This window comes from Typopeltis vanoorti, chromosome 6 (genome assembly GCF_054136105.1).
Source record: "Typopeltis vanoorti isolate ZY-2024b chromosome 6, IOZ_Tvanoo_1.0, whole genome shotgun sequence".
In the NCBI taxonomy this organism is placed as follows: Eukaryota; Metazoa; Arthropoda; class Arachnida; order Uropygi; family Thelyphonidae; genus Typopeltis; species Typopeltis vanoorti.
In genome coordinates this window covers 114,063,332-114,089,287 of record NC_143554.1, presented here as the reverse complement: position 1 = coordinate 114,089,287, position 25,956 = coordinate 114,063,332, and the positions used below count along the sequence as shown (strand labels likewise).

Here is a 25,956-nt window from a genome sequence, read left to right as displayed (position 1 = left end):
GTGATTTTTTTCAAGAATACTGTCTCTTAATTTACTAGGAATTAAATCAGTTACGGAAAGAGCAGATAGAAAAGAAAGGAAGATTATATCGTATGTATCTTTGTTTTTTGATTCTAAAATATTTTTTTACATTTTCCTTGAATTAAATTGCTAAAGAAGTAACTTAAAAGCATAATTAAAGTATTTTTATAGTAAAACAACTTTCATTAAAGGATATTAGGATATTTAAACTTTTAAAATATTCTGCTTTTTGAAAATGAGATGATAGGAAATATTATCTTCATATTTCTATTTTAATATTTTGAAATATGATAGGAAAATAAATTTGAACTTGTATGTGCATTATATTTTCAAATGTATATTTAGACATCCTCTGAAAGTAGTAAATGAGCCACATGTATACAGTGAATGCACATCTTAAAAGTATGGAAGAAAATCAAAACCAGAAATGTTAGTAGTAGCTAATATTTGTAAAGATTTCAAGATGGTTTAATTGAACAGCTTAACAGTAATTTTTCATTATATGCGATAGCCAGGTGCTTGAACCATTCCATGAAAATTGATAGATGAGAAATAATGAACCAGTTGATCATTGAGGGTCAGTTTGTTATGGTTACCAACATCAGTAATATCTTCATTACACAACTGGTAACTGGATAGACCTTGGTTTGATTCCAGTAATATCACAAAAGAAAAATCATAACAGCTTTTTATCTAAAGAAAAGTTAGATGGTCTCATGAGAAAGTGACAAGGAGTTTTTCTTCCTGCAATCTCTTTTTTTTTTTTTTTTTTTTAAATCCTGCATAATTTGCAAACCTCATAGCCTTAGTTACTTTGGCATATACTAACTAACTGTCAATAGAATGTGTGCGATAAGCTCTCTGTTAATGCACTGTTGTAGGAAATTGCAAGCAACTTTGAGCTGAGGAGGTTTTTCCACAATAACCAATCAGCATTGATGATGATGCTTTTTGCACTAGAAACACCTGGATTCACATCCACTTTCAGGATGTGGAGAACCTTTATAAGGGATTTATGAATAAAGGTGAATTAGCTGTCTATATGGGAAGGATAGAATTTTTCCTCCTGGAAACTCCGGTTTTTACCCTAAAAATGGCCTAGAAATCTTGTCTTCTATGACAGACATAGCAGGCAGAATTAACTGTCTTGTGAGATCATTAATTAGGTTGACATTATTATTATTACCATCACCCCAAGACCTCATGGTGTCAAAGACTCATCTGGGAGGTCCTTTTATCACTCACTCACTCACTCTCTCTCTCTCTCTCTCACACACACACACACACACACACACACACACACACCTCATCATACCATGTTTTAAACATATTCAGACACTTTGCAGACACCACATTCTCAGGCAAGGCATTCCAATCATTCACAACTCTGCACGAAAAAAACCTGCCTCTCACTCCCCTACTCACACCCTCTTTATACAGTTTCCAGGGATGACCTCTGGTTCTCCCCTGATCTCCCACTAACTAGTCTCTGTATAACTTCTCCAGTATTGATCCCATAACAACCCCCTTATCAACTTCTAGGTCTATATCATATCTCCCCTCTTCCTCCTGTCCACCAGACTCTGCAAATTACATCTTCTCAATCTTTCCTCATACTCGACATTCCAGAGGTCAAAAACTACCCTAGTCAGTCTCCTTTGGACCCTTTCCAACATCTCTTCATCCTTCTGAAAACCCGGTGACCAAATCTGGGCACAATAGTCCATGTGTGGCCTAATCAAAGCCTTATACAACGGAACAAGAATCTCCCTACTTCTACACTTCAGTGTCCTCCGCATCATTCCCAGAAGCCTTTGTGTTGTCTTCACAATTTTGGCGATGTGTCCCCTAAATTTTAGATCCTTACACCTATCACCCCAGATCTCTTGTTTCCTCTACCTCCAAGAATATATTCTCACCAAGCATAAATTCTGCATCCCATCTTTGTTTTCCAAATTTTAAAACCTTACATTTTGCAACATTGAACTCGCATCCCTATTTCCATGCCCAATCACTCAATCTATTCAAGTCTTCCTGTAAGGCCACAACATCTTCACTACACTTCATGGTTCATCCCAACTTTGCATTATCTGCAAACAACTGAATATCTCCATCCAAATCTTCACCTATATCATTAATATACAGGTTAAACAGCAATGGACCTAAAACAGACCCCTGAGGCACTCCACTAGTGTCCTATTTCTGTATATCGCTCCCCCATACACAACTTGTTGATACCTATCAGATAGCCAGTCTCCAATCCAATGCACCAATCTAATATCCAACCCCATCTGCTCTAGTTTGACTGTCAACCTATCATGAGGTATTCTATCAAACGCCTTTGCGAAATCCAAGTATATTACTGTGTATCCTTTTCCTCTGTCCAAGGAAGCAGTCACTTTATTGTAATAAGTAAGTAGATTACTAAAACATGACCTCCCTTTAGCAAATCCATGCTGTCCATCAAAGATCATACCATTGTTATCAACCCAACTCTGGATCCTAGTTCTCACAAGCTTCTCCAACAACTTAACCACAACACCTGACACACAGATAGGCCTATAGTTTGATGCTTGAGTTCTATCACCTCCTTTATGAAGTGGCACAATCTTGCCCTCCTTCCACTCCTTAGGAACTTGATCAATTGCAAGACTTGTATTAAAAAAATATGTCAAGGCAGATGTGAACTCCCTGGCACATTCTTTCAGAATACGTGGTGATATATTATCACGTCCCACATCCTTATTAACATCTAGTTTACTCAACTCCCCATACACCTCTTGCTCACCTACAGTCAGTCTCTCCTCCCCATCATCAACTGCTCTCAATCCCTCCATGAAGTCACATTCACAAGATTGAAAGATCTTTATGAACTGCTCATTAAATATCTCCACCACACATTCTGCATCAGCTATCTTTATACCATTTTCTGCAATCAATGTCATCCTTCCATAATTATTCTTTCTTTTGCTGGCTACATATTGAAAGAACTCCTTAGGATTCTTTTTTGTCTTCATTAGCCAACTGCTGTTCATACCTCTCTTTAGCTACCTCACCAACCAAGTCACCCCCTCCTTGCTTAGTCTTCTTTGTAGACCTCATGGAATTGGTTATTTCCACTTCTCTTATGCTGCCTCCACAATGCTCTTTTTCTATGTATCGCATGCTTAATCTCTTTATTCATCCATCTCACACCTACCTTATTTAACCTTCTCACCCTTGGAATACATTTAGACATTGCATCTACTAAACAGTTTTTGAAAATCCCCCAAGCTGCATTGATCTCTTTTCCAGCTAACTTCTCATTCCATGCTACACCTGCAAGCTGTCTCCTGAGCTCTTCATAATCACCCCCCCCCCTTGTAGTTCCACATATACCCTTTTCTCACAGAGGTTCTCACACTGCTGGCAACCACCCAGGTAATCACTTCATGGTCACTCTCACCAATTGGTGGATGATTTGACACCTCATTTACAATTGCATCCTCTGATGAGATGACCAAATCCAAGACCCCTCAATCCTTTTGTGCCCTCTGTTACATACTGTCTGAGGTCGATAACCCTCAAAAACTCATTTTCTTGACATGAATGCAAGTTACTTGTCCAGGAGAAGTCATTAGTATAATGGGGAAAGTGAAGTAAGATGATTGCTGTGGTGAAGCTGCAGCCCACAAATTTTTCATAACACTAACAAATTAATCTTGTTTGTTCCATTAATGATAGTAATTATTATTTACTATTACTATATGAATCCAAATTATTTAGTCTTTAGGTTTAATGCATGTGCTAAGGGTCAGTTATATAATTATTTAATCACCATATCTAAAGAATCACTTCTACTGTTGTTGTTGTTTCTGAGACAATAGATAAGTTAGGCTTTCTGTTCCTTTTTATATCTAGGTTTGTGGTAGTGTTTTTGGATTCCATAGTACCAGACCACTAGAAGAAAGACCATTAAAGATTCCATTCTGATTGCTAGCCAGATGGACTTAACCTTTAGCATAGGCTAATTGCCCCCCCCCCCCTCAGAAACTCAGGTGCTTAGCACTACAGTGCAGAAATATGGACTGTAGCATGTAGCAGAACTCTTTCTGACAATAATACTTAGGGTTTAGGAATGAATGATGGAATCAGTTGTCTACTATAATTGTTGTCGCAACGTCTTCAAAAGCATCTGTACCATGAACTCAACTACATTGACAACTAAAAGGGAAGACTGGATAATAAGTTTAGTTTAATCCTTTATCCAAGTGTGAGCAAACAAAGTTTGCACCTGAAAGTATCTTCAGGACTGGGGTAAGGTAGTGCAACACCAGGCAGAGAAAGCTCTCATCACTCCTATCTCAGTATTTCCCATAATGCAAAGCACATCTCCTTGCAGACATGTGTAATGCTAAGCATTAAGGCAAGGGCCACTACCCATATAGGTTTCGACCTTTATTGAGGTCTCGTCAGTGGGAGCCAGGCCCAGTAGTGGAGATACAAAGGCAGAAGCAATGAGAGGTCATCCTAACCTATAGGAGTTGCCAAAGGGTGTGCAACCTTATTATTAAATTACTCCAGATTCAGAGAAAGATGTTGAGAGTTTATTTTTCACTTGGTTAGACTATAATAATTCTCCGCCTGGCGTTGCACTACCTTACCCCCGTCCTGAAGATACTTTCAGGTGCAAACTTTGTTTGCTCACACTTGGATAAAGGATTAAACTAAACTTATTATAGTCTAACCAAGTGAAAAATAAACTCTCTACATCTTTCTCTGAATCCGGGGTAATTTAATAATAAGGTTGCACACCCTTTGGCAACTCCTATAGGTTAGGATGACCTCTCATTGCTTCTGCCTTTGTATCTCCACTACTGGGCCTGGCTCCAACTGACGAGACCTCAATAAAGGTCGAAACCGGTATGTATAGTGGCCCTTGCCTTAATGCTTAGCATTACACATGTCCGCAAGGAGATGTGCTTTGCATTAAGTGAAATACTGAGATAGGAGTGATGAGAGCTTTCTCTGCCTGGTGTTGCACTACCTTACCCCAGTCCTGAAGATACTTTCAGGCGCAAACTTTGTTTGCTCACACTTGGATAAAGGATTAAACTAAACTTATTATAGTCTAACCAAGTGAAAAATAAACTCTGAACGGGAAGACTGGATATCTACTGATTTCAAACATCTTAAATATATAATCTTAAAAAAGGATGGACAAATACCAAAAGAATTTAGAACAAGAACCACATAGAACTGACAAAGATAACATGATGGTGTTATTAGATTCAGCTGGGGGAAAGAAAAGTTGCATTATTAACACTTTGAGTCCTAGACCTACTGGGACTTAAAGAACCATGTGTCGTGACCATTTTTAGCTCTATTTAAAAAATTGCTGTGCAGTATTTCTATGGAATATCCAAATAATTGCTAAGATGCTAACTAAAAACAAAAATTTTTTGTTTTTAGTTAGCATCTTTGACAATTAATTGGAATAAAAATTTTAGTTATACATGTGGTATGAGCCCCAGAAACAGGTTGCAAGAAATCAAGGTTTTTGAAAAAAATAAAAAGTTAATTTTTTCTTTAGTGTTCAAAATTCAACAAATTCAGTCAAAATATTGCTTAAATATTACATAAATAATGAAAATTATAAATAAAATTTATGTGTGTTATTATTATGATGAAAATATCATTTTATACAGGGGTGTACATCACTATAATTATCCACTATTCGCCACAAAAGTTGAGTGGTAAATTATTGAATTAGGCCATTCAGTTTTTGAAATGCAAGGCATATTACATAACATTATACATATATATATTTTGGGTAATATTCAGTTACTTTTTAGTATCTGCAACCAGGGTTGTCCAATATATAAGCACAATACTGTTATAGCAAATAAAAATTGCAGCATGAATGTTGAGGATGCAGATGATTAGAACATAAAAATTACTAGAAATATGTAGTAAAATAATGAAATATGCACTACATGATGCAGGCGTTAAGATATACTAATATAAATTCCCTTTTTTTCATAAAAGTTAACCATTTAGTTAACCTCATGGATAATGAAGCTGAAGGTTGAAATTTAACTACAGTACAGTCTGATAATGAATTTCAAGCATAGATTATTATTTTCGGAATTTTTAATTTAGCTATGTAAATATGCATTGATGGGATTCTGGGTTCACACGTGATCGATGTACATCGATAGGACTCAAATTGTTAATGGATGCTATCACCTACCAGCTAATCAATAAAAATACAACCAAAAGAATTGGGGGGGGGGTAATCTTCCTAAATAATGCGCACACACACACACACACACACACACACACACAAATACATTGGAACATTTTGTATCAAAAAACATATCTCCATATTTCATCAGTGTGTATCTCTTAATTAAGAATTCAGCATTAATGAAAGATGGAAATATTAAAGGATTTCTATTCTCTTTCTTTATCTCAGTGATCTGAATAATCTGATTGAAAACATCATTAAAAATTTTTGGTATAACCCCTGATATTTGCATTGTTAATCCTGGACTCAGCAGAGAGGAACAGCATACATACCAAGTGCTAGATTAATTGGATCCATTAGGTCCTGTAATGGGATGGAAGAAAGCAAAATGTGGTATATTTATTACAATGCTTGAAATAATAAATGAGTAGAAAATTAGAGAATATGTACCACTGTATGATAATTGAAACATAATTCAATTGGTGTTCATCCACCAATTAAAAGCATAGTTTAGCTTTGAATCATTTATGTACTTAAAATAACAAAATACCTGTATGGATTTCTTGTAGAAATAATGGCAGAAAAGCAAAAACTATTGACCATGATTACTGAAAAAGAAGAGACTATTAAGAAGATTAAAGAAAACTCTGTTGCTACACGTCATCCACAGTATGTCTTAAAATGTTTTCACATTGCATTGATGAATATACAGTTTTCTCTCACTATAGAGAATTCTTAGCTGCCTCATGAATATTTGCTATATTGAATTATCTTTAAAAAAGTGTTGTGCCTATTGGGATTTAATTTGAGACTTTTCACTAGTTTGTTATAGTGAGTAAGTTTGTTATAATGGTGTTTGCTATAATGAGAGTCTGCTGTATTATTTGAAAATTACATGAACATTTGTTAATGTATTGTAATGTTATAACTCTTGTTTGAAAATGATACTTTCTGATGGCCACAAATGCATATGAATATACCCCTTTACTCACAAAATTGTCAAAAATATATGATAATGTAGAATTTTTTATTCAGCTCACCACTTGCGAATTGTCATTGTTTCTTCTAAGTTATGTGCTTGCATTGTAGATGTTCCATGTTTTCTGGATTATGTAAACAAAAATAGATACTTTTTTTAAAAAATCCATAACCATGGTACTAATGTACAATAGATTTTACATTGTTTTGTGGGTGGGAGTTACATAAAAAATAGTGGAATAATTTTTAAAAATAGAAATCACAGGTTTTCCATTTTATAATAGTGTAAAAAATTTACTGATCTTTCTGATGAACCTCCTTTTCAGTCATGACATTTTCACATCCACCAAAATTGTATGCTTCGATGCAAAACACACAATAGAGTTGTGAGCATCATGGATAAGAAGTGCAAGCCAATTATCTCAGTTAAGAGATGCAATAATCCTTCACACTCAAGAGAAGACTTAACAAGGTTAACTTGCATTTCAGAGCCAGCTCTGCTAAGCAGCATATACAGTGTAGCTGTAATTTTAAATAGATATGATATTAGACTAAATGTATACAGTATATTTTTATATTTTTAGTCCTTTGTCATACAATTATAGTTTTTTGTGGAAGGATAAAATAAGAGAAACTTCCATACCAAAATGTTTTTTTTTTTTTGTTTCTTTATATTAGGGGGGGGAAACACCATTGATGGGTACAGACAGAAAATAGTTGTAATCATTAACTTCACATGAATCTATCAACTTGGAAATACAAATGTCAGAATTATTGTTCATTTTGCCTAATTACACTTAGATTACCTTGCTTTTTTAAATTTTCAAAGAACTTTATTGAAGATTATTACTTTCAAGAAACAGTTATTTTATAAATTAATCATATATATATTCTGTTGTTGTTTTTTTTCTTTCCCCAAGTTCTTATAGAATACTTATAGTTCTGCACTTGTATGGCACAGTTTTGCTTTCATGCACCGTAACATTATATGTAAAGTATTTATTACTTCGAATGCATTTTCCCCTTCCCCATTTCTAAGAATTGTGCATTATGAAGTGAATTGAATTAAACAATTATGAAACAAATTAAGTATCTCCTAACACCATGTTAAACATGCAATTAAAGCAATGTCAATATGAATGCAAGGTTTATAATTTTCAATGTTGGCAAAAATAGTAGCAAATAATCAAAAAAGAAAGAAAGAACATCTTAAATGAAATTTGATTTTGAAAAAAATATCCAGTGAAGAAGAACAGACTGCGTATTATTATTATTATTGTGTAATATTTTCTTATAGTATGAAGAAAAGAATATTGCATATTATTCTCTGATTTGAAGAAATGTATTTATTAGTTTTGGTATTATTTGAAATACAATAGATATATTTTTAATGTGTTTTACACAAAATGTATAGTTACATGCCTCCAAGGTGAGATGCATTTTTAATTCTCTTCTGAACAGTTTTGAAAATAAACTATAATCTGAAATATATGTGGTTGGTAGAGGTAGTTAGGTTAAATCCCCCTTCTCAAAAAAATAATTTTCAGTAATAAAAGTGAGCTGTGATCATTATAAATTAAGAAATCATCTATTCTTAGCTTGATTAAATAGAGTTAATTTTGATAATAATACTATGTCAGTCTACAAAATGAATATCAGCATTTATTATTATATGGGCATCTCCACTGAGTCAGATGCCCATATAATAATAAATGCTGATATTCATTTTGTAGACTGAATATCAGAATATTTTCATTATTATTATCAAAATTAACTCTATTTAATCAAGCTAAGAACAGATGATTTCTTAATTTATAATGATCACAGCTCACTTTTATTACTGAAAATTATTTTTTTCTTGTTGAGACTTGTTGTTTGAAACACACACACACACACTAAATTGAAGGATATAAAAAGAAAACTAAACTAAAAATTATTTATATTGTTACATTACAGTATGATAATATTTCTAGAATAAGAACAATAATTTATGTATGCAGCTAAAAGCGTAAAAAAAATTACTGAACATTACAAATTTCTAAATGTTCTGCATTTGTATGTCGAGTTACTGTTAATAAAGGTGCCAGTACACAGTACCATTCACCACCACTTTCTCAGACAATGCATTCCATGCTCCTACTACTCTCCATGCAAAAAGGATACTTATCTTTTTTTTTACTTGCTTTCCTTTTGCAACTTCCAGGGATGCTCCCCCTTGTCCTTGTTTCTTTCCCTCATTCTACTATATGAAAAATCTTCCTACTGTTAACTGATAATAGCCCTTTAACAGCTTAAATGTCTCAATCATATTCCTTCCCTCCCTTTGTCTTCTATCCGCCAAACTCAGCAGTCTGCATGCCCTCCATTTGTCCTCATAACCAACACTGCACAATCCTGATATCAATTTTTTTTATCTGTCTCCGTACCCTCTCCATAGTTACTTTATCCCCTAAATTCCAGTGATCATATATGAGCACAGAAATCAAGATGTGGTCTAATTTATTTATTTATTTCTATTTAGCATATGATGTACAGGTCTCAGGATATTACATACATATTACATAAAACAACATAAAAATAATTGTAAAAATCATATTAAAAAGGGTACAATAGGTTGAGATGATTAAAAATTAAGAGTCAGGAATCAGAGCTTATCCTTAAATCCTGGATCCACTCCAGGGATTCTGGGGTCAGTTTAAAAAAGTCCTCTGTAGTGCTTGAGAATGAGTAGATAGGGCACTCAAGCACAATGTGATTGATAGTCTGGATCCTACTTCTCCATTAACAGTTTGGAGTATCAGACCAGTTCCATTTATGCAAGATGCTTATGCCTCCCATGTCCTGTTCTGATCCAGTTTAAAGTGGTTTATACATGTCTAGGGAGATCAAAATCCTCCAGATGAGATGTTGGATTTGAAATGGGAATTTGAAGATTGGGGGTATGTTGAAGCCAATACTTCCCATGACTTGCATAGGTCAAAGTTCTGGTCATTCATTTGTATTGCACTCCTCCAGGCAGGGTGCCTTGATTTCAATCTTTGTGAGGTATAGAAGGAAATGTCTTGGTGAATAGGCAAGGAACTGTTTCCAGTTACTTTTGTCCATAATTTGCTTAAGGCTTGGATCCTGTAAAGTTAGGGAGAGGCTATATTACTGAGAGTTGGGAGCCAGGAGTAGATCTTAGAGCACCAGAGATTATCCTCATAGTTTGGTTCAGCTGGACATCGACTAAAGCGTATGTGCTGTTAAACCACACAGGAGCGCTGTACTCTATAGAATAGACCAGAAACAGTGCAGTAGTATGCAGTGTGTTGATAACAGCACCCCAAGAAGTACCTGCAAGTTTATACATTATATTATTACGAGGTTTTAATTTTTCAGCGATATTTTCTATGCGGCGATGTGGTCTAATCAAAACTTTATATAACAGGACCATCACCCTTTTATCTCTTGTGGTCAGTGGCCTCCTCAATATGCCTCTGTACTTCAACTCTCTGTTCACCATTACTACCACATTCCTAGCCTCATCAATTTCCTACAATCCAGTACCATCAATATAATACAGAATATATAATCTTTTCATCCTAAAGTGTATAATCTTACAATTTGCTATATTAAATTGATAACTATTATCCCCAGTTTTGCATCATCAACAAATAACTTAATATCCTTGATTAAATCATCCCTTATATTATTAATATATAAAATGAACAGTAGTGGTCCTAGTACATCATCCTCATTCTCCTGAATTCCACTATATACCAATATCTGGTGCTTATCTTCAACCATTCCCCTATCCATGCTACCAGCTTCATATCCATTCCCATTTGCTACAACTTATGTAATAGTTTTCTACGTGGTATTCTGTCAAATGGCTCTACAAAGTCCAGCAGTATCATGGTGTAGCCATTTCCCTTATCTAATTGTTCTGTCATTCTATTATATTTCTATATAAGATGCCTGATAATCAATCAAATGGAGGAGAATGAAACAAGAAATTTCTAATATTTACTGCATTGCTGCTTGGAACTCTAGTGTGAGTTCTGGGACATGTTCTTTCTTTTCTTTCTCATTAGAGGTAAGTAATCTCAGTTAGCTTTCAGTCTGTTGCTAGGGTAGAGTGGATTAGATAGTTAATATTTCTAAAGCATAGCTTATATAAAAAATGGCGACCAGCAGCAGTAGATAGTAGTAGTAACATTCAAGGCTTTTTTTTTTAGACATTACCACTCAAAACTATTTATGGCAGAAATATAAAGAATTTTTACATAGTGAAAACAGAACTTAGAATAATTTCAAACAGCTGACCAAGTGATGGAAAAGAAAGTAGTAGCTGGAATAATCAAATTATTCTAAGTCTTGTTTTCAAGACTTATACTTAGTTTTGCATCATCAGCAAATAACTTAATATCCTTGATTAAATCATCCACTATACCATTAATATATAAAATGAACAGTAGTGGCCCTAGAGATTAAAGATTGTTTCTAAAACTAGAAACAATCTGGTTTTAGAAACACCTGCTTGAGCTGACACAATAGGTCTTACTTCTTTTCTTTCTTCTTATTTTTACTTCTTTTCTAAAAATGGTAAAATGAAGTTATAGATTTTGAATACATATTTCTTGGGGAAATTTTCAAACCAGTAAAAAATTAAACATTTATAATTCATATTATAAATATAAATGGCATACCTAAACCAACCATGGTTTAGGTATGTTGACGACATCTTCATCATTTGGAATCGCAAAAAAGAGGAACTAATAGATTATCTAAACAAAATTAATTGCTTCCACAACACTATCAAGTTCACTTTGGAACTAGAAAAAGATAATAAACTTCCATTCCTAGACAATAGCATCAACCTGTCAGTATATAGAAAACCTACTAACACAGGACGCTACTGCCATTTCAACTCATCTCACCACATATCCCAGAAACTCAGCATTATCTATATACTCAAAAAAAAGAGCTATACAGTGTACCACAGACCCTGGCGACTTACAAGAAGAATTAATGAAAATATCCAGAGATCTATCCCTAAATGGCTACCATACAAGAATCATCAACAAGATTCGGTTCAGTGACATACAGCAAAGACAACAAGATGAAACCCAATACATCAACTCTATAACAATTCCATTTGTTAGTACCATATCCAAAAAATTAGCTCTTCTTCTAAAACCATATAATATCAGAGTAACCTTCAAACCTATCGAGACCATTCAAAAGTTTATAAGATCACTGAAGGAAGCCATCCTTTCTACAAATACTCTGGAGTTTATAGCATACCCTGTTCATGCGGTATTAATTACATCGGACAGACATCTAGAAGTTTTGAAACAAGCAAGAAGGAACACATAGGCTATGTAAGGAACAACAGACAGGATATATCAGGCCTTTCTTCCCACTTTGCCTCTACCAACCATAATATTGAATGGGATATGAGCCATATGCCCTACATAGAAGAGAACTACCATTCCAGAACATTTAAAGAAGCTGCTACAGTCGCCCGTTCAACAGGTAACTTAAATAAGAATCAAGACCTAATCTTACCAGATATATGGGAAACTCTAATCAGATCATTTAATCAAAAAGAAATGAACTTTCGTGAAAATTACAATAAATTTCTCAACAAATAAAACATTGTACTTGCGCCACACGTATTATATCATTGTATCACGCACAGTGATAACTTTATATAATTTTTAGAATTGTCGGTTAGTTTCCTATTTTTTGTTACTTTCTATTGCTTACCAGTGTATCCTTTGAAAATGCTGACAGATATCAGTCAGTGAAACGTCGGATATTAAACTATTATCTACTTGACTAACGTACAGAATTAAGTCTTTAATTTATTTATAATTCATTTTCTGAAGTGGAGGGAACATGGGACAGTTGGGGAATTCTTCAAAATGAGCATAAAGTTTGAATTGATTAATATAGGGTGTGTTTCAGACATTTTCACCACATCTATCTATGTTGGTTAAGCATTGGACATTATTAAAATATTAAAAATCCTACAAAAAAGTTATGTAGGATTTTAATATTATTAAATTACATATTGGAATATTTAGTAAAGTTAAAACTCAAAAAAGTGAACCTTATTTGGTGAATAGAAATGTCACAGTTTTAAGCTAAAGTGAAAGACAGGTTCTTTCAGAATATTACTGGATATAAATTTATTATATTAAAAAAAAGAGAAAGTAATGTAGTTTAACATCTTTTGTTTGTGAAAAAGGAACTGTTTTAAACATGATGGCAATCCACATAATAGAATTTTGTAAGGAAAGGGAGGAAAAATGTTCAAATGATATGTATTTCAATACAACTATTTGATATAGCACAAAAATATTTTGATCTCTTGCCACATTTCAAAATAGATTATTTATTTTCACACAATGTGAAATTCATTTTTTTATCTTTTGAACAAACAAGCAAGATTAGTTTTAAAGCAAAATATTGACAATTTCGGATAAAGGAAATTACAAGCAAAATAGTTTATTTTAAGTCATGTGGAATCAAAGGTTGCTGCATTACAGCTAATCTGTTAATGGCTCTACAATCAGCGCCAAGAGATTAATGGTGGAGTAGGATAATTATATGATAGATGGCAGAAATTGCATATGCTTTGATAATCGAAAAATCCTAAGGTGGTTTGTGTATTTGATCCACTTCAGCTGGTGGGGCAGTTGGTACTTTCCAAACTGTATGATGTACAGTCATACCCCGACTTATGCGAATCTGGAGTTACGCGGTTTCTTATATGTACGTATTCCCATCCCACTTAACGCCTCACCACTAGTCGTATCTTTCCAGTGCCTGCCAAATTCACCAGTGTCACACATGCTGTGAACAAGCACTGCCGTGTTTCGCGTGGTCTCCATTCATACACGATTTTTATAGCCTACAAACCTTGCGATTGTTTAATATTATGTTCTTAATAAAAATTTTATCACATAAAAAATAATAATGTCGTCCAAAAGAAGCAAGTCCGATTCTTCTACAGCTAGCAAGAAAAGAAAAATATTGACTTTGGAAACAAAATTCAGCATTATTAAGGATTTTGAAGGCAGAATGAAAATTTGTGAGATAGCAGAGAAGTTCGATCTACAGGAATCCACAGTAAGAACAATCATAAAAGAAAGGTTTATAGATTTTGGAGAACATATATTCTAACGAGGAATGAATTGTAGCCACAAGGCAAGGAATAAAAAAATGGTTAGCTTGCTATGAAGAAATTTTGTGTTACAAGAAAAAGACATGCTGTCAGACGAATCTATTAGATTTTATGAAACCATTGACATCGAAATAACTTTCTTTTTTTTTTCATGTACGAAAAACTACAATTATGATTATATTTCTTAAAAAATATAGGTGTTTTTGTAAACCTTTGGTCCCAGTTAACTAATATTTTGTATGTTTGTATGTATAAATTACATGCAAATTTATACCCCAAGTTACGCGAATTCGACTTACACACTTTTTGTTGGTCCCACCTACCGTGTAACTTCGGGGTATGACTATTCAGATTTTTTTTTTTTTTTAAATTAAAAGAATATTTTATAATGTCTTAATGTCTGTAGACCTAAATGAAGTTGCTGATATTACATTTTAGTCTCTATAACCTTCTGCTATTATAACTATTTTTTAAGATTAATAACCAATATCAATGCAGATCCACATGAAGTAAGATTTTTGCTTAATATGTTAAAAGTGAAGAAATCCTCTTATCGTTTTAAATGACTACAAACACTGAATAAGAAAACAGCTATGCCAAAAAAAAAATAATAAAAATTGATGATTTATAAAAAAGAAAGGTTAAAGATTTGTGCGCCGACCCCGTTTAACATGGGATAAGGCAGAGTGAAAGAAGAAGAAGAAGTGTACTACTTCATCTAAATACTATATATATTATAATCCTATATAAGCACCTTCATTTACAAAACTTTGTCAGATATATTAAAATAGTTTTAACTTTCATACTGCTGTGGCATATAAAAACTACTGTTAGAAGAATTAATAAGTTTACTTATTAACTTTATAAAATATAAATAAATATTTTGCAGGTACTCTAGGCTAAAGGAAATGCTCAAGAAACATGAAATTTTTGTGAAAATGATATCATATCCTCTACAAATGTTGATTGCCTTCAGTGGTGCAAAATGGGCACACAACAGTGAACTGAAAAAAATTCTTCTTGAGACTGGAATATCTGTAGAAGAGCAGTTGGTGCTAATACCTAAAAATGAAGACTGTGATATAAGTAGTTCATTTGGAGAAATATAGTTTCATCTATTCTTTCCATTAATATTGGTGATTATTGCTTTAATTGCAGTGTAAGTAATTTTTTTTTAATTATACAACACAAACTCATTCTAGTAATTTTCATTTTGTTTAATTCATTCTTTCTGCTTCAAGAATGAGTAAATCAGAATTTATTTTAATAGATGTGCATTATCTTTCATGAACTTGTAAAATGCTGGATATATTAACCCACTCTAGTTGACTAGGTGGTTAATTACCTTTGTGGTTAATATACCCATTCATCAGGCTGCAGGTTCTGATCTTGTACTGTCATTGACACAGATGTTTGTTATTGCCTTTAAGTGAAAAATGAATTTTATCACTCAGTGTGAGATCACTGCCCTGCTCCTTGGAGGCTTGAAGTGGCTCAATAATAGTTCTGTGTTTGGTATCAAGGTAGAGTTTCTAGACCATGAAAAAAACAAAAAAAAAAAAAGATTAAAAATTCCTTATCCAATCCATAGCACTGATGTACTATAGGTTTACAACCTTTGTTGGCAGAAGACAAAAAAAAATTTCTATATATATATAATTGACTGTTGTCTTCTTAAATGCATCTGTTATAGTTAATTTATAGAGATCCTTTATATAGTTGTGGGTGCTGTGACGGTGAGTGAGTTCAAGGCAAGGTATGATAGATACTATGAGAATGTCGTATAGTTGTGTGGACATGATGTTTAGGGCCTCCCTCGATGAGTCTAAGGACTCCCTGGAGTCACCCGTAATAATAATAATTAATAATATTATTATTAATAATAATAATAATAAATAATAATATTATTATTATTATTAAGAGACACCTCCAGGGAGTCAGGAACTCATCGAGGGCAGCCATAATATTTGCACCAACTGTCACACCTGTTCTTGAATTAATTCTCACTTCTTGCACACACACACAACATCCAGCTGCAATCCATTCCAATCATGCACCACTCTATGAGAGAAAAATCTAGCCCTCGCCCCCTTCTTGACAGCATTCATTTTCTCAACTTCCAGGGATACCCTCATGTCCTTTTCCCCACCCTTCATAAAATTAAAAATTCCATCCACTGAAATTCTGTATAACCCTTTCAGAAGTTTGTAAATCTCAATCATATCACCACTCTTTCTTCTGTTTGCTAGTGTCTACAGCCTACAAATTCTCAATCTATCTTCATAATCAGTATTCCACAATGCTGGTATCATTTTTGCACTCTCTCCACTGTATCAGAATCATCACGGAAACCAGGAGCATACAACAGTCCAAGTTAAGACTTATCAAGGTCGTGTAAAGAGGCAAAATTATTTCCTTATCTTTACATGGCAAGGTTCATTTTAGTTGCAATTATTCTCTGAGTTGTAATCGCGATTTTTGCTATATGACCCTTGAATTTCAAATTCCTGTCTACTAAAACTCCAAGATCCCTAGCATGATCACACCTAAGGGCATGCCCTTACATTTATTTACATTTAACTGACAGCCATTTTCACACTCCAACAATTCCAGCCTATTCAAATCATTCTGAAGTACTACATATCAGCAGCACTCCTGATTATCCTGCCTATCTTTGCATCATCAGCAAATAGCTGTATATCATATCAAGTCCTTCCCAGTGTCATTAATATCCAGATTGAATAACAATTGACCAAGGACTGATCCTTGAGGCACACCACTGGTTACCTTGAATCTTGTAGATTCATCCCTCCCTCCCCCATATATGACATTTTGATATCTGTCAGTCAGCCATCCTCTTATCCATGCCAATAGTTTAAAATCCAAACCCATATTCTCCAATTTATTTAACATTCTTCCAAGCTGTATTCTGTCAAATTCCTTAACAAAATCCAAAAGTATCATGTATCCATTCCCCTTGTCTAACTCAGTATAACATCATTATAGAATGTGAGCAAGTTGCTAAAACATGACCATCCCATAGTTAACCCATGCTGTTCATTGCAAAGAAGAGATTCTCTGTCAACCCATTTCTGAATGCAAGGCCTAACCAACTTTTCCACAATCTTCACCACTGCTTCTGGGATACTGATTGGTTGATAGTTGGATACATCGGTTTGATCTTTGCACCACCACCACCCTTGTGCAATGGGATTACCATACATTCCTTCCACTCCTGTGGAATCTTCCCTGTTCTGAGACTCAAATTATATAGCCTGCTCAAATGAATAGCCAGTTGAGCTGAACACTCTTTTAGCATCCATGCTGATATCCCATCAGTTCCTATTGCAAAATTCTTATTCAGTTTTTGCAACAGCTGTAGTACTTCCTCCTCATACAGTAAAGCAGTAGTTGTGTGTTCAATGTTGCATATACCAGGTCGATAGCTTTTAGCAAAATGGCTACTCATTAGTTGAACAGTCACTTCTGCATTCAGTATTCTTTCAAATTCATTCTTTCTTTTACTTGCAGCATAACGATGGATTTCTTTTATGTTGTCTTTAACTTGCAGAGTCCATTTCTCTTCATACTCAGACTTAGCTTTCTGTACAACACTTGTGATTCTTCTAGCCTGCTGGTTATAATTACACTGGACAACAAAATTTTACAAAAGTCATGCCTCCTAGATTAATTTAGTCATTTCTTACAGATTTTGAGGTGCTGTACATGAATATGACAATGAAAATACAAAATTGGCTATGGTTTGTGAGAGATCTGCAATAGTTTCTTATATAATACAAGCTTATGACATATGCTGGTAAATTTCTGCTTCTACGTCCAACGCTATGCCTTTTGCTTGTATAGCTGCTCAGGATCATCTTAAGCAACCGTCCAACATGGAATTGGACACTTTCCCTTATATCATTTCTCCATTGTTGCAATTTCCTGAGGGGAAACGTTCGCCGTGCTCATCACTAACCATGCCACAGCTATCTGGAAAGAAATCCAAGTGGGAATGGAGCAAGTGTATTTTTAAGAACGTATTGCAGCCAAATTTGCAATACAGAGACAAAAAGTCCTCAATCTTTTCCTTGTAGTTTTCTGCCCTGACATTTCTGAGGAAGTTGATGTCAGATGAACGCGTCCCATGCTTTTTTTCTCATCACCCTGTGCCAGGTTTTTGAACATCTCGTCAATGAAGAGCTCTTGTATATGAGGACTCACAAAAACTCCTTTCTTTTCTTTAATTTTTGCTGAGTCAAGGGAATTTGTCAACCAGGTACTTGAAAGCTAATCCAGTCCAGTCCATGGCTTTTATAAAGTTTTTTACTTGATCAAGTTTGATGTGCAGGGGCGGTAGCTGAATTTTCTGTGTTTCTGCCAGTGCTGGGTGTTGGACATTCTTTTCTCTGACTTTCAGAGATTTCCTCGCAGGCCAGTCTCTCTTCACATAGTGCCAAAGTCCTTGCTTGGCTGTCCCATTCACATAAAAAACAGACACTACCTTCAAGCCACCACAGAGAGGCCAGTTGTACTTGCTATATTGAAGACAGTCCAACAGCTGTTTTAGTTGTTGTAGGTTTCTTTCATGTAGACAATGTGTCTGACTGGGAACAGATGGAAACTGGTGTTTCCATTATGCAGCAACACTGTCTTGAGATTCAATTTGAGTCTATGAATAGTAGCAATTTGTGCTGGTCATGTTTGATTCAAAGGGCATTCTGCATTGAGAAGATTCCATTGTAAAAATCTTGATCCCAGTAACTCTGCTTTGGCTTTGGACAGTTCCAAATTGCAAACAAGATTGTTCAGTTCTTCTTCTGTGAGAATTTGTAGTGCAGATGATGCACTGTGGCAACATATGGATATAATTAGACTCTGAAGGCTCAGGAGAACCCAACATCGGTTTGCCTCCATCCTCATCATCCTCTGAATCGATGGAAAATTCTTTGGAGGTTTGGGAATGGAAAGTCCATCGCCATGCAGAACTTCTCAGAGAGCAGATTGTATATCCAGGTATGCTTCCAAACTATAGGAACAGCAAATAGCATCGCCATTTTACTGTTTTTCAGCCACTGGAAGATTTTTAGCACACATACCGCAACATGTGTGGGACCTAGGCCTTGTCCTGGTCCCTGATCTTATATTCAAAATAAAGCTGATATGCTTTTTTCACTAACAGAGTGGTGGCCTTTTTCTGGCGTGCAAATGCAACAAAAGTTATTTGCGCTATTAACACAAGTATGAGGCATCACTGCTGCCGGATTTACACAGCAGGGATTGCTTGTGTAGCGACGGCAGAGTAAATGGGAGTGTAGCACAGGAAGTCACTCAAACACTTGCTCCCCCCCACGAGACTTCACTTTATACTAATGATTGCATCATCTTATTACAGTGATGTCATGAATCAACCACATTGCATTTGATTCATGGGGCATTGTGATATGATTGGCTGATGCAATATGACTTAATGTGTTGCAATCAGGAGATTGAAATGCAGCATTGCCAAATGATACCTGTACACAATGCAGGCTGAGTTTCTCCTAAACAAGAGCCAATCAATCCACAGATTTTACTGTCACTTTCATGTTCAGCACATTGAAATTAGTGAAGAATCGCTATTTTCATTTCAGAAGCAAATTGCATGTTATCCAGTGTTATCCTGACACCATCCTTATGCACATGGTATTCTTTCCACACCATCTTTTTCTTACAAAAAAAGAAAAAGATAATGTGGAAGGAATGCTTCTACATTATCCTGCTAAATTAGATTACACATCCATTTCACATCCACCTCCTGTACTTATTCTTCAAACTCTAGGGACACATTCTGATATTGCATTATTTAAGTATTTTTTAAACACTTCCTAGGCACTGTCGATATCCTTCCCATCCGACAATTGATACTGTGGCACAGAATCCAGCACACTACTCAGGTGATCATAATTTCCTGCTTTGTAGTTTAGCATGTAATCTTTTTGGAATGGAACATTCATAAACTTAGCCACTTCCTAAGTGAATACCGCATGATCACTGTAACCAACCAGAGGCAGAATAGCTCGTCTTTAACTGAACCTCCCCAACACTATAATCAGATCTAACACTCTTGGACCATGGATTCCTTCTGTCACATGCTGCTTGAGGAAGTTGTCTCACAACAGCTCAATAAATTCAGTTTCATTCTTCTCATGCGATTTCACAGCTACCTAATCCATGTTTGGATAATTAGTCTTCCATTATGATTACTCTTTTCGCACCCATTATTATGATATATGTTATGATATTATTTTATATAATATATCATATTATAATTATATAATATATTATGATATGTCAAGTTCCTTCTTAATATCTTCTTTTCAGTATTGATTAGGTCATTAATGCTAACTGTTCATTCTCTTAATTTTTCTCAGAACTCCCATTTCCTGTTTTCTAGATACAGGAAGGGAAAAAAATGCTCAATTTGTGGAAGACAAAGCAGTTAATAATATTTATATATATGTATACACACACACACACACAATGTTGGGCAGCATTGCCCAACCTGTATCACACATGTGTGTGTGTGTACATACAAATGTAAGATATGAAAAATAAATTAATATGGAAGAAAATTGTTGACAAGAAGTTAGTTGAATTATGCACTGTTATCACACTATTCCATTTCATGAAGGTACTAGGAATTTGACAAAGATAGTATAAGCACTGTTCCATAATAATATTGATCAGTGGCCAATGACTCATTTATGTTTATAAAATGCTTATCATAAGTCACTGTAATATCAGGGAATTTGGTTTGATTTCTTATTCTGAGTTTCCTTTACATTTAATGTCCATGTTTTTCAGCCATATGTCAGTATAAGGAGAGTGCAATGGTTAAAAACTCTCATTTTTAGGCATAGTGGTAATTGGGTTTTGAATATCAGCTGTAGTTTTCTGAATGTTCCAGCCAAACATCATTCCACTTCTTCCATGATATTTTGATTGATCGATATCCATTATTCTATGTATATGTAATGATTCATTTGTTTCATCATCAGTTTTTATTTCTGGTTGCACATAGCTATTCGACATAACTTGAGTCTTTTTAAGGTTCATCTTTAAGCTAGTTGTTTTGCTACAATTTGTTGTATTTGATGTTTACTTGAATTAAGGATAACTATGTCATCTGTGTAGTGTAGTGTAAATGTCTTAAATATCTCCTGTTTATTTTCAGAGCTTTTTCTTCCCAATCAAGAAATCTGAATATTTCTTTTAAACTTGCTGTGAATAGTTTTGGAAATATTGTCACCTTGCCATATTTACACACTGGAGATGTTTCCATTAAAATAAATTTTTGCTATTGCATTAGTGTATGGTTCCTTCACTTGTTGATTTCGTAGTGCCTTAAGTATCTCCGAAGTTTTTATCAAATCAATGGCTCTCTCCTAATCACTAAAATCATGACATAATGAGAGTTGGTGTCTAATGGTGTTCATTACACCATTCTATAATCAATTGTACAACTTGAATATTGTCCATATTGCCTTGTTCTTTTGCTGTGCAAGGTCTAGAGTTACACTGAGCCAATGAGCTAAGATTTTGTAAACACTTTATAAATCACTGATTGCAGACTGATGAGTCAATAGTTTCTTCAAGTTTTCTATTTCACTTTTTTGTGTATCAGAATAAAGATAATCATTTTCTTTGCTCTTGTTACATCATTTTTCTTCAGACATGGGATAAAAACGTTTAGTCAAGAGTTTTTAGATCACTTCCCCCACCTGCTTTTAAAGTTTGGTTGTGATTCTGTTCTCACTTGCAGTTTTTCCATTTTGCATGCTTTGGATGCCCTGCATAACTTCTGGTAGAATTTGTGACACTTCAGTTATTTCTTGGTTGTCTTTTTCATATTCTTTGTCATTCTGATATAATATTCAGTAAAGTGATTCAATTATTTTTGCTATAGCATATCTATTTCTGGTTATGCTCCCATCTTGTAGTTCGAATGCTACTATTTGTTTATTGCTGTTCATCAACTGTTGTTTGGCTTTTTTTGAGGCTGCTGTTGTCCTCAGTCTTTTATTGTATGACCCTAAAAATTATAGAGGTATAAGTATTCTAAATTCCTGTTACAAAATATATAGCAGAAGTTTAAATAAACTAATAAAATATTCTGAAACTTTATTTTAGAAGTACAGAATGGATTTAGAAAAGGACAATCATGTATAGATCTGGCCTTTTTCCTAAAATTAATAATAGAGAAAAGAAGAGAATACATTTTAGAAACACATATTACATTTATTGACTTTGAAAAAGCATTTGACAAAGTTAAAAGAAGCATTTTATTTAACATATTAAAAGAAAAACAATTACCAAATAATATTTTAAAATCTATCATAAGTATATATGAAAATAATCAAATACAAATAAGATTAAATTATGAACTATCATGTATGAGAGAGATAAACCAAGGAGTCTGATGGGGATGTCCCCTTTCAGCAACTCTGTTTAATATTTATCTAAATGAAATAATAATAAAATGGAATAAGAATTTCCATCAAGGTATTAAACTTTTTCCTACTGTCAACTTAAACACTTTCCTTTTTGCTGATGACCAAATAATAATTACAAATTCTGAAGATAACTTACAGAAAGATATTTTAAATTTAAATGACATAGCCAAAGATTATGGAATGATAACATCAACAGAAAAATCAGAAACGATGGGCTTTAAGGGACAAGATCCAGTAAGAACTAAAATAGTAATAAGATTTTAAAACAGATGAATTCGTAAGTTTCAGTAAGGAAATACCGTGAGTAGACATATTACTTACTATTATAATAACGGAATTAACTCACGTAAATTATTCTTTATTTGTAGAATTTTCACCTGAGTATCACAGGCATCATCAGTGTAAATTTTTTGTGTCGTTTGTTTAAAATCTTATTAAATCTTTGTCTACTGCACCTTGGTAAAATATTTACTTTCTTTACTTTTCCTCTTATCTGTTCTATCTATCTACTTCCTTATCTTTATTCTCCCCCCCCTTTTTCTGCAATTAGTTAGACCTCGAGTAGTAAGTCTATCTAATGTAACAGTTCCTGAGCAATCGCGCGATATCAATTAAGAAATTTATTTATTCGTAATGACTGCTCCACTTAATTGACCCTTTTTTGTTTGAAAGTCAGGGCAAGGAGTAAACAAAAATAATTTAATACTTCTATACAATTTCTTTACATGCAAGTTGTGGCTCGTAACTTTATTCTATTCCCGCAGGTTCGTTAATATTTTCAGGATAGTGCAATGCTAAGGAATGAGAACCAGGTAATTACAAAACAAAAACATGTTTATTATCAAACTAAAGGATATGATACAAAGCACATAAAAGTTAAAAGAATTACTTAATCTAAAGCACTTTAACACACAAAGACAACTTGCTATCTAAGCAACAGAAACTATAGTGCGTTCACTATCAGAAAACTTATTGCACTTTGAAACAACAGCCTTCTATGCCACCACTTGGCCTGCAAGCATGCATAAATATTCCAAGAAGGATCACATTAACTTTCTTCCAACAGATTCAATACTTAACTGATACTAATTCAGACACCATCACAAGCAACTTATGAATTAGACATACTTAGCAGTACATGTTCTTCCCTTATCACAAATTCAATTTTACCGCCAATTAACAAGTAACCTCTCTCAATCCTTTACGATTTCGAGTTACATTCACATAACATATTACAACAAAATAATGGCTTACTTGTTAACATTCTCAAGAGGAAAGTCTGATATACATTCCGTAACACACACAGAGACTGGAGCATTTTCCATCTGGTCAATCCTCGAGAGTTTTCCTTCGTCGGACGCGCTGGGGTTCTGCTGTAGCTATCCGTAGCCTCGAGAGATGGCTGGCTGCAGAGAGACATCTGGCATCGACGGCAGGAAGAACGATCCTCCTGTATTCAGGGAAGAAACCCTCGTAGAAGTCGTAGGTGAAGAGACCAATGACCAAAAAGCCCAGAACCACGTGCTGCATTGCCTTTTATTTCATTTTCAGTCCTTTGTTCTTAAGTAAGAGTATTCCAGGATTAGCCAGAAGCAATAAAAGAATTGACCTCTTCGCTGGCCGCTTGACCTTAGGATTTTGGTGGTATTCAGCGCTAATCTGGCTTAACTCCTATTAAGCTTTTACAAACAAGTCTAAAGTGCAGGTGCATTCTAACAGTAATTTATTCTTTTATATTTTTACATCTTACTAAGCACATTTTTTTCTTATAATTTCAGACAAAAAAATTGGAAAATCCTTAGCGAAAATTCTTTTAAAAAAATAATTTCTTGCGATATTTTACAATCAGTATAGGTACAAAGGCTAATTAAACAACAACTGTTATATTCACAAAGCGCCACCTATGTAGCTAAGGTTTTTTTTTTTTTTTTTTTTTAATAAATAAATTTAGTTTAATCCTTTATCCAAGTGTGTGCAAACAAAGTTTGTGCCTGAAAGTATCTTCAGATTTGTTTTCAAATCTGAAAACAAACACCAACTCAACATCACCAGAGTTAAAGATTGGTACTATCAACGTAAGAAGCCTGAATGGCATAAGTACCAGATCGACATAATAGGGGTGACTGAAACAAAAAAGACAAAAACTGGTGAGATCTTTCTGAGCAATAAATACAAAATGTTATATTCAGGCAGTGACAATCAAGGAAAAGAAGGAGTAGCCATAGTATTCAACACAAAATACGAGGCTAATCTTCTTGAATGGCAGGCAATTTCAAGTGGAGTGATGTGGGCAAATATCAGAGTGGGGAACTGGACAATGAGACTTATTTGTGCCTATGGTCCCACAGAAGGTTCTACTAAGGTAGAAGTGGAGGAATTTTTTGAGGCTTTAGAGAAAGCAACTGACACAATGAAAAATGAAAAGTTGGTCCTTGTTGGGGATCTAAATAGCAGAGTAGGAAATGATTGTGAGACATACAAAAATATTTTGGGAAAATTTGGAGAAAAGAGCAAAGCTAATAATAATGGCAAATATCTGTTGAATATCTGCTCAGGACATGGACTGGTTATTACTAACACCATGTTCCAACATAAAAATGTGCACAAATTCACATGGAGAGAAGAGGCTAGGAATAAGAAAAGTCTCATTGACTATGTTATTGTTGATAGTGATGTTTTCTCCTTGGTGCAGGACACCAGAGTGTACACAGGATTTGAAATTGGAAGTGATCACCATTTAGTCTTAAGCAAGAATAAAATTGAATTTCATATTGAAAAGAAGAACATGTAAGAAAGTTTTAAAACGAATAAAAGTTGATCAGCTCTCAGATGTGAAACTGTAGACTAAAATATACAAACATTATTCAAGAAAAAATGAAAGAGTTTGAGAACAGGACTCAAACCTTGGAGATTCAGTGGCAAGCTCTGAAGAAAACATTGATTGATTCTGCCAGAGAGGTATGTGGTGAGGTTGTCTGTAAGGATAAAAAAATCAGAACTCCCTGGTGGACACAGGAAGTTAAAGAGGCAGTGAAGGAAAAGAAGAAAGCATATCA

General features: G+C 34.3%; 1 protein-coding gene across 1 annotated transcript in view; it reads left to right on the top strand.

Annotated features, from left to right (window-relative positions):
* The window catches only part of LOC150105827 (uncharacterized), a 112,179-nt gene extending 91,205 nt beyond the window's left edge, over positions 1–20,974 (top strand). Inside the window, exons 7-9 of the mRNA XM_090393611.1 lie at positions 39–90; positions 6,820–6,919; positions 15,295–20,974. Coding sequence (XP_090249737.1) covers positions 39–90; positions 6,820–6,919; positions 15,295–15,514 — 372 coding nt within the window. The 3' untranslated portion in view covers positions 15,515–20,974. The remainder of the gene's footprint in view (positions 1–38; positions 91–6,819; positions 6,920–15,294) is intronic.
* Positions 20,975–25,956: the final 4,982 nt, after the last annotated feature.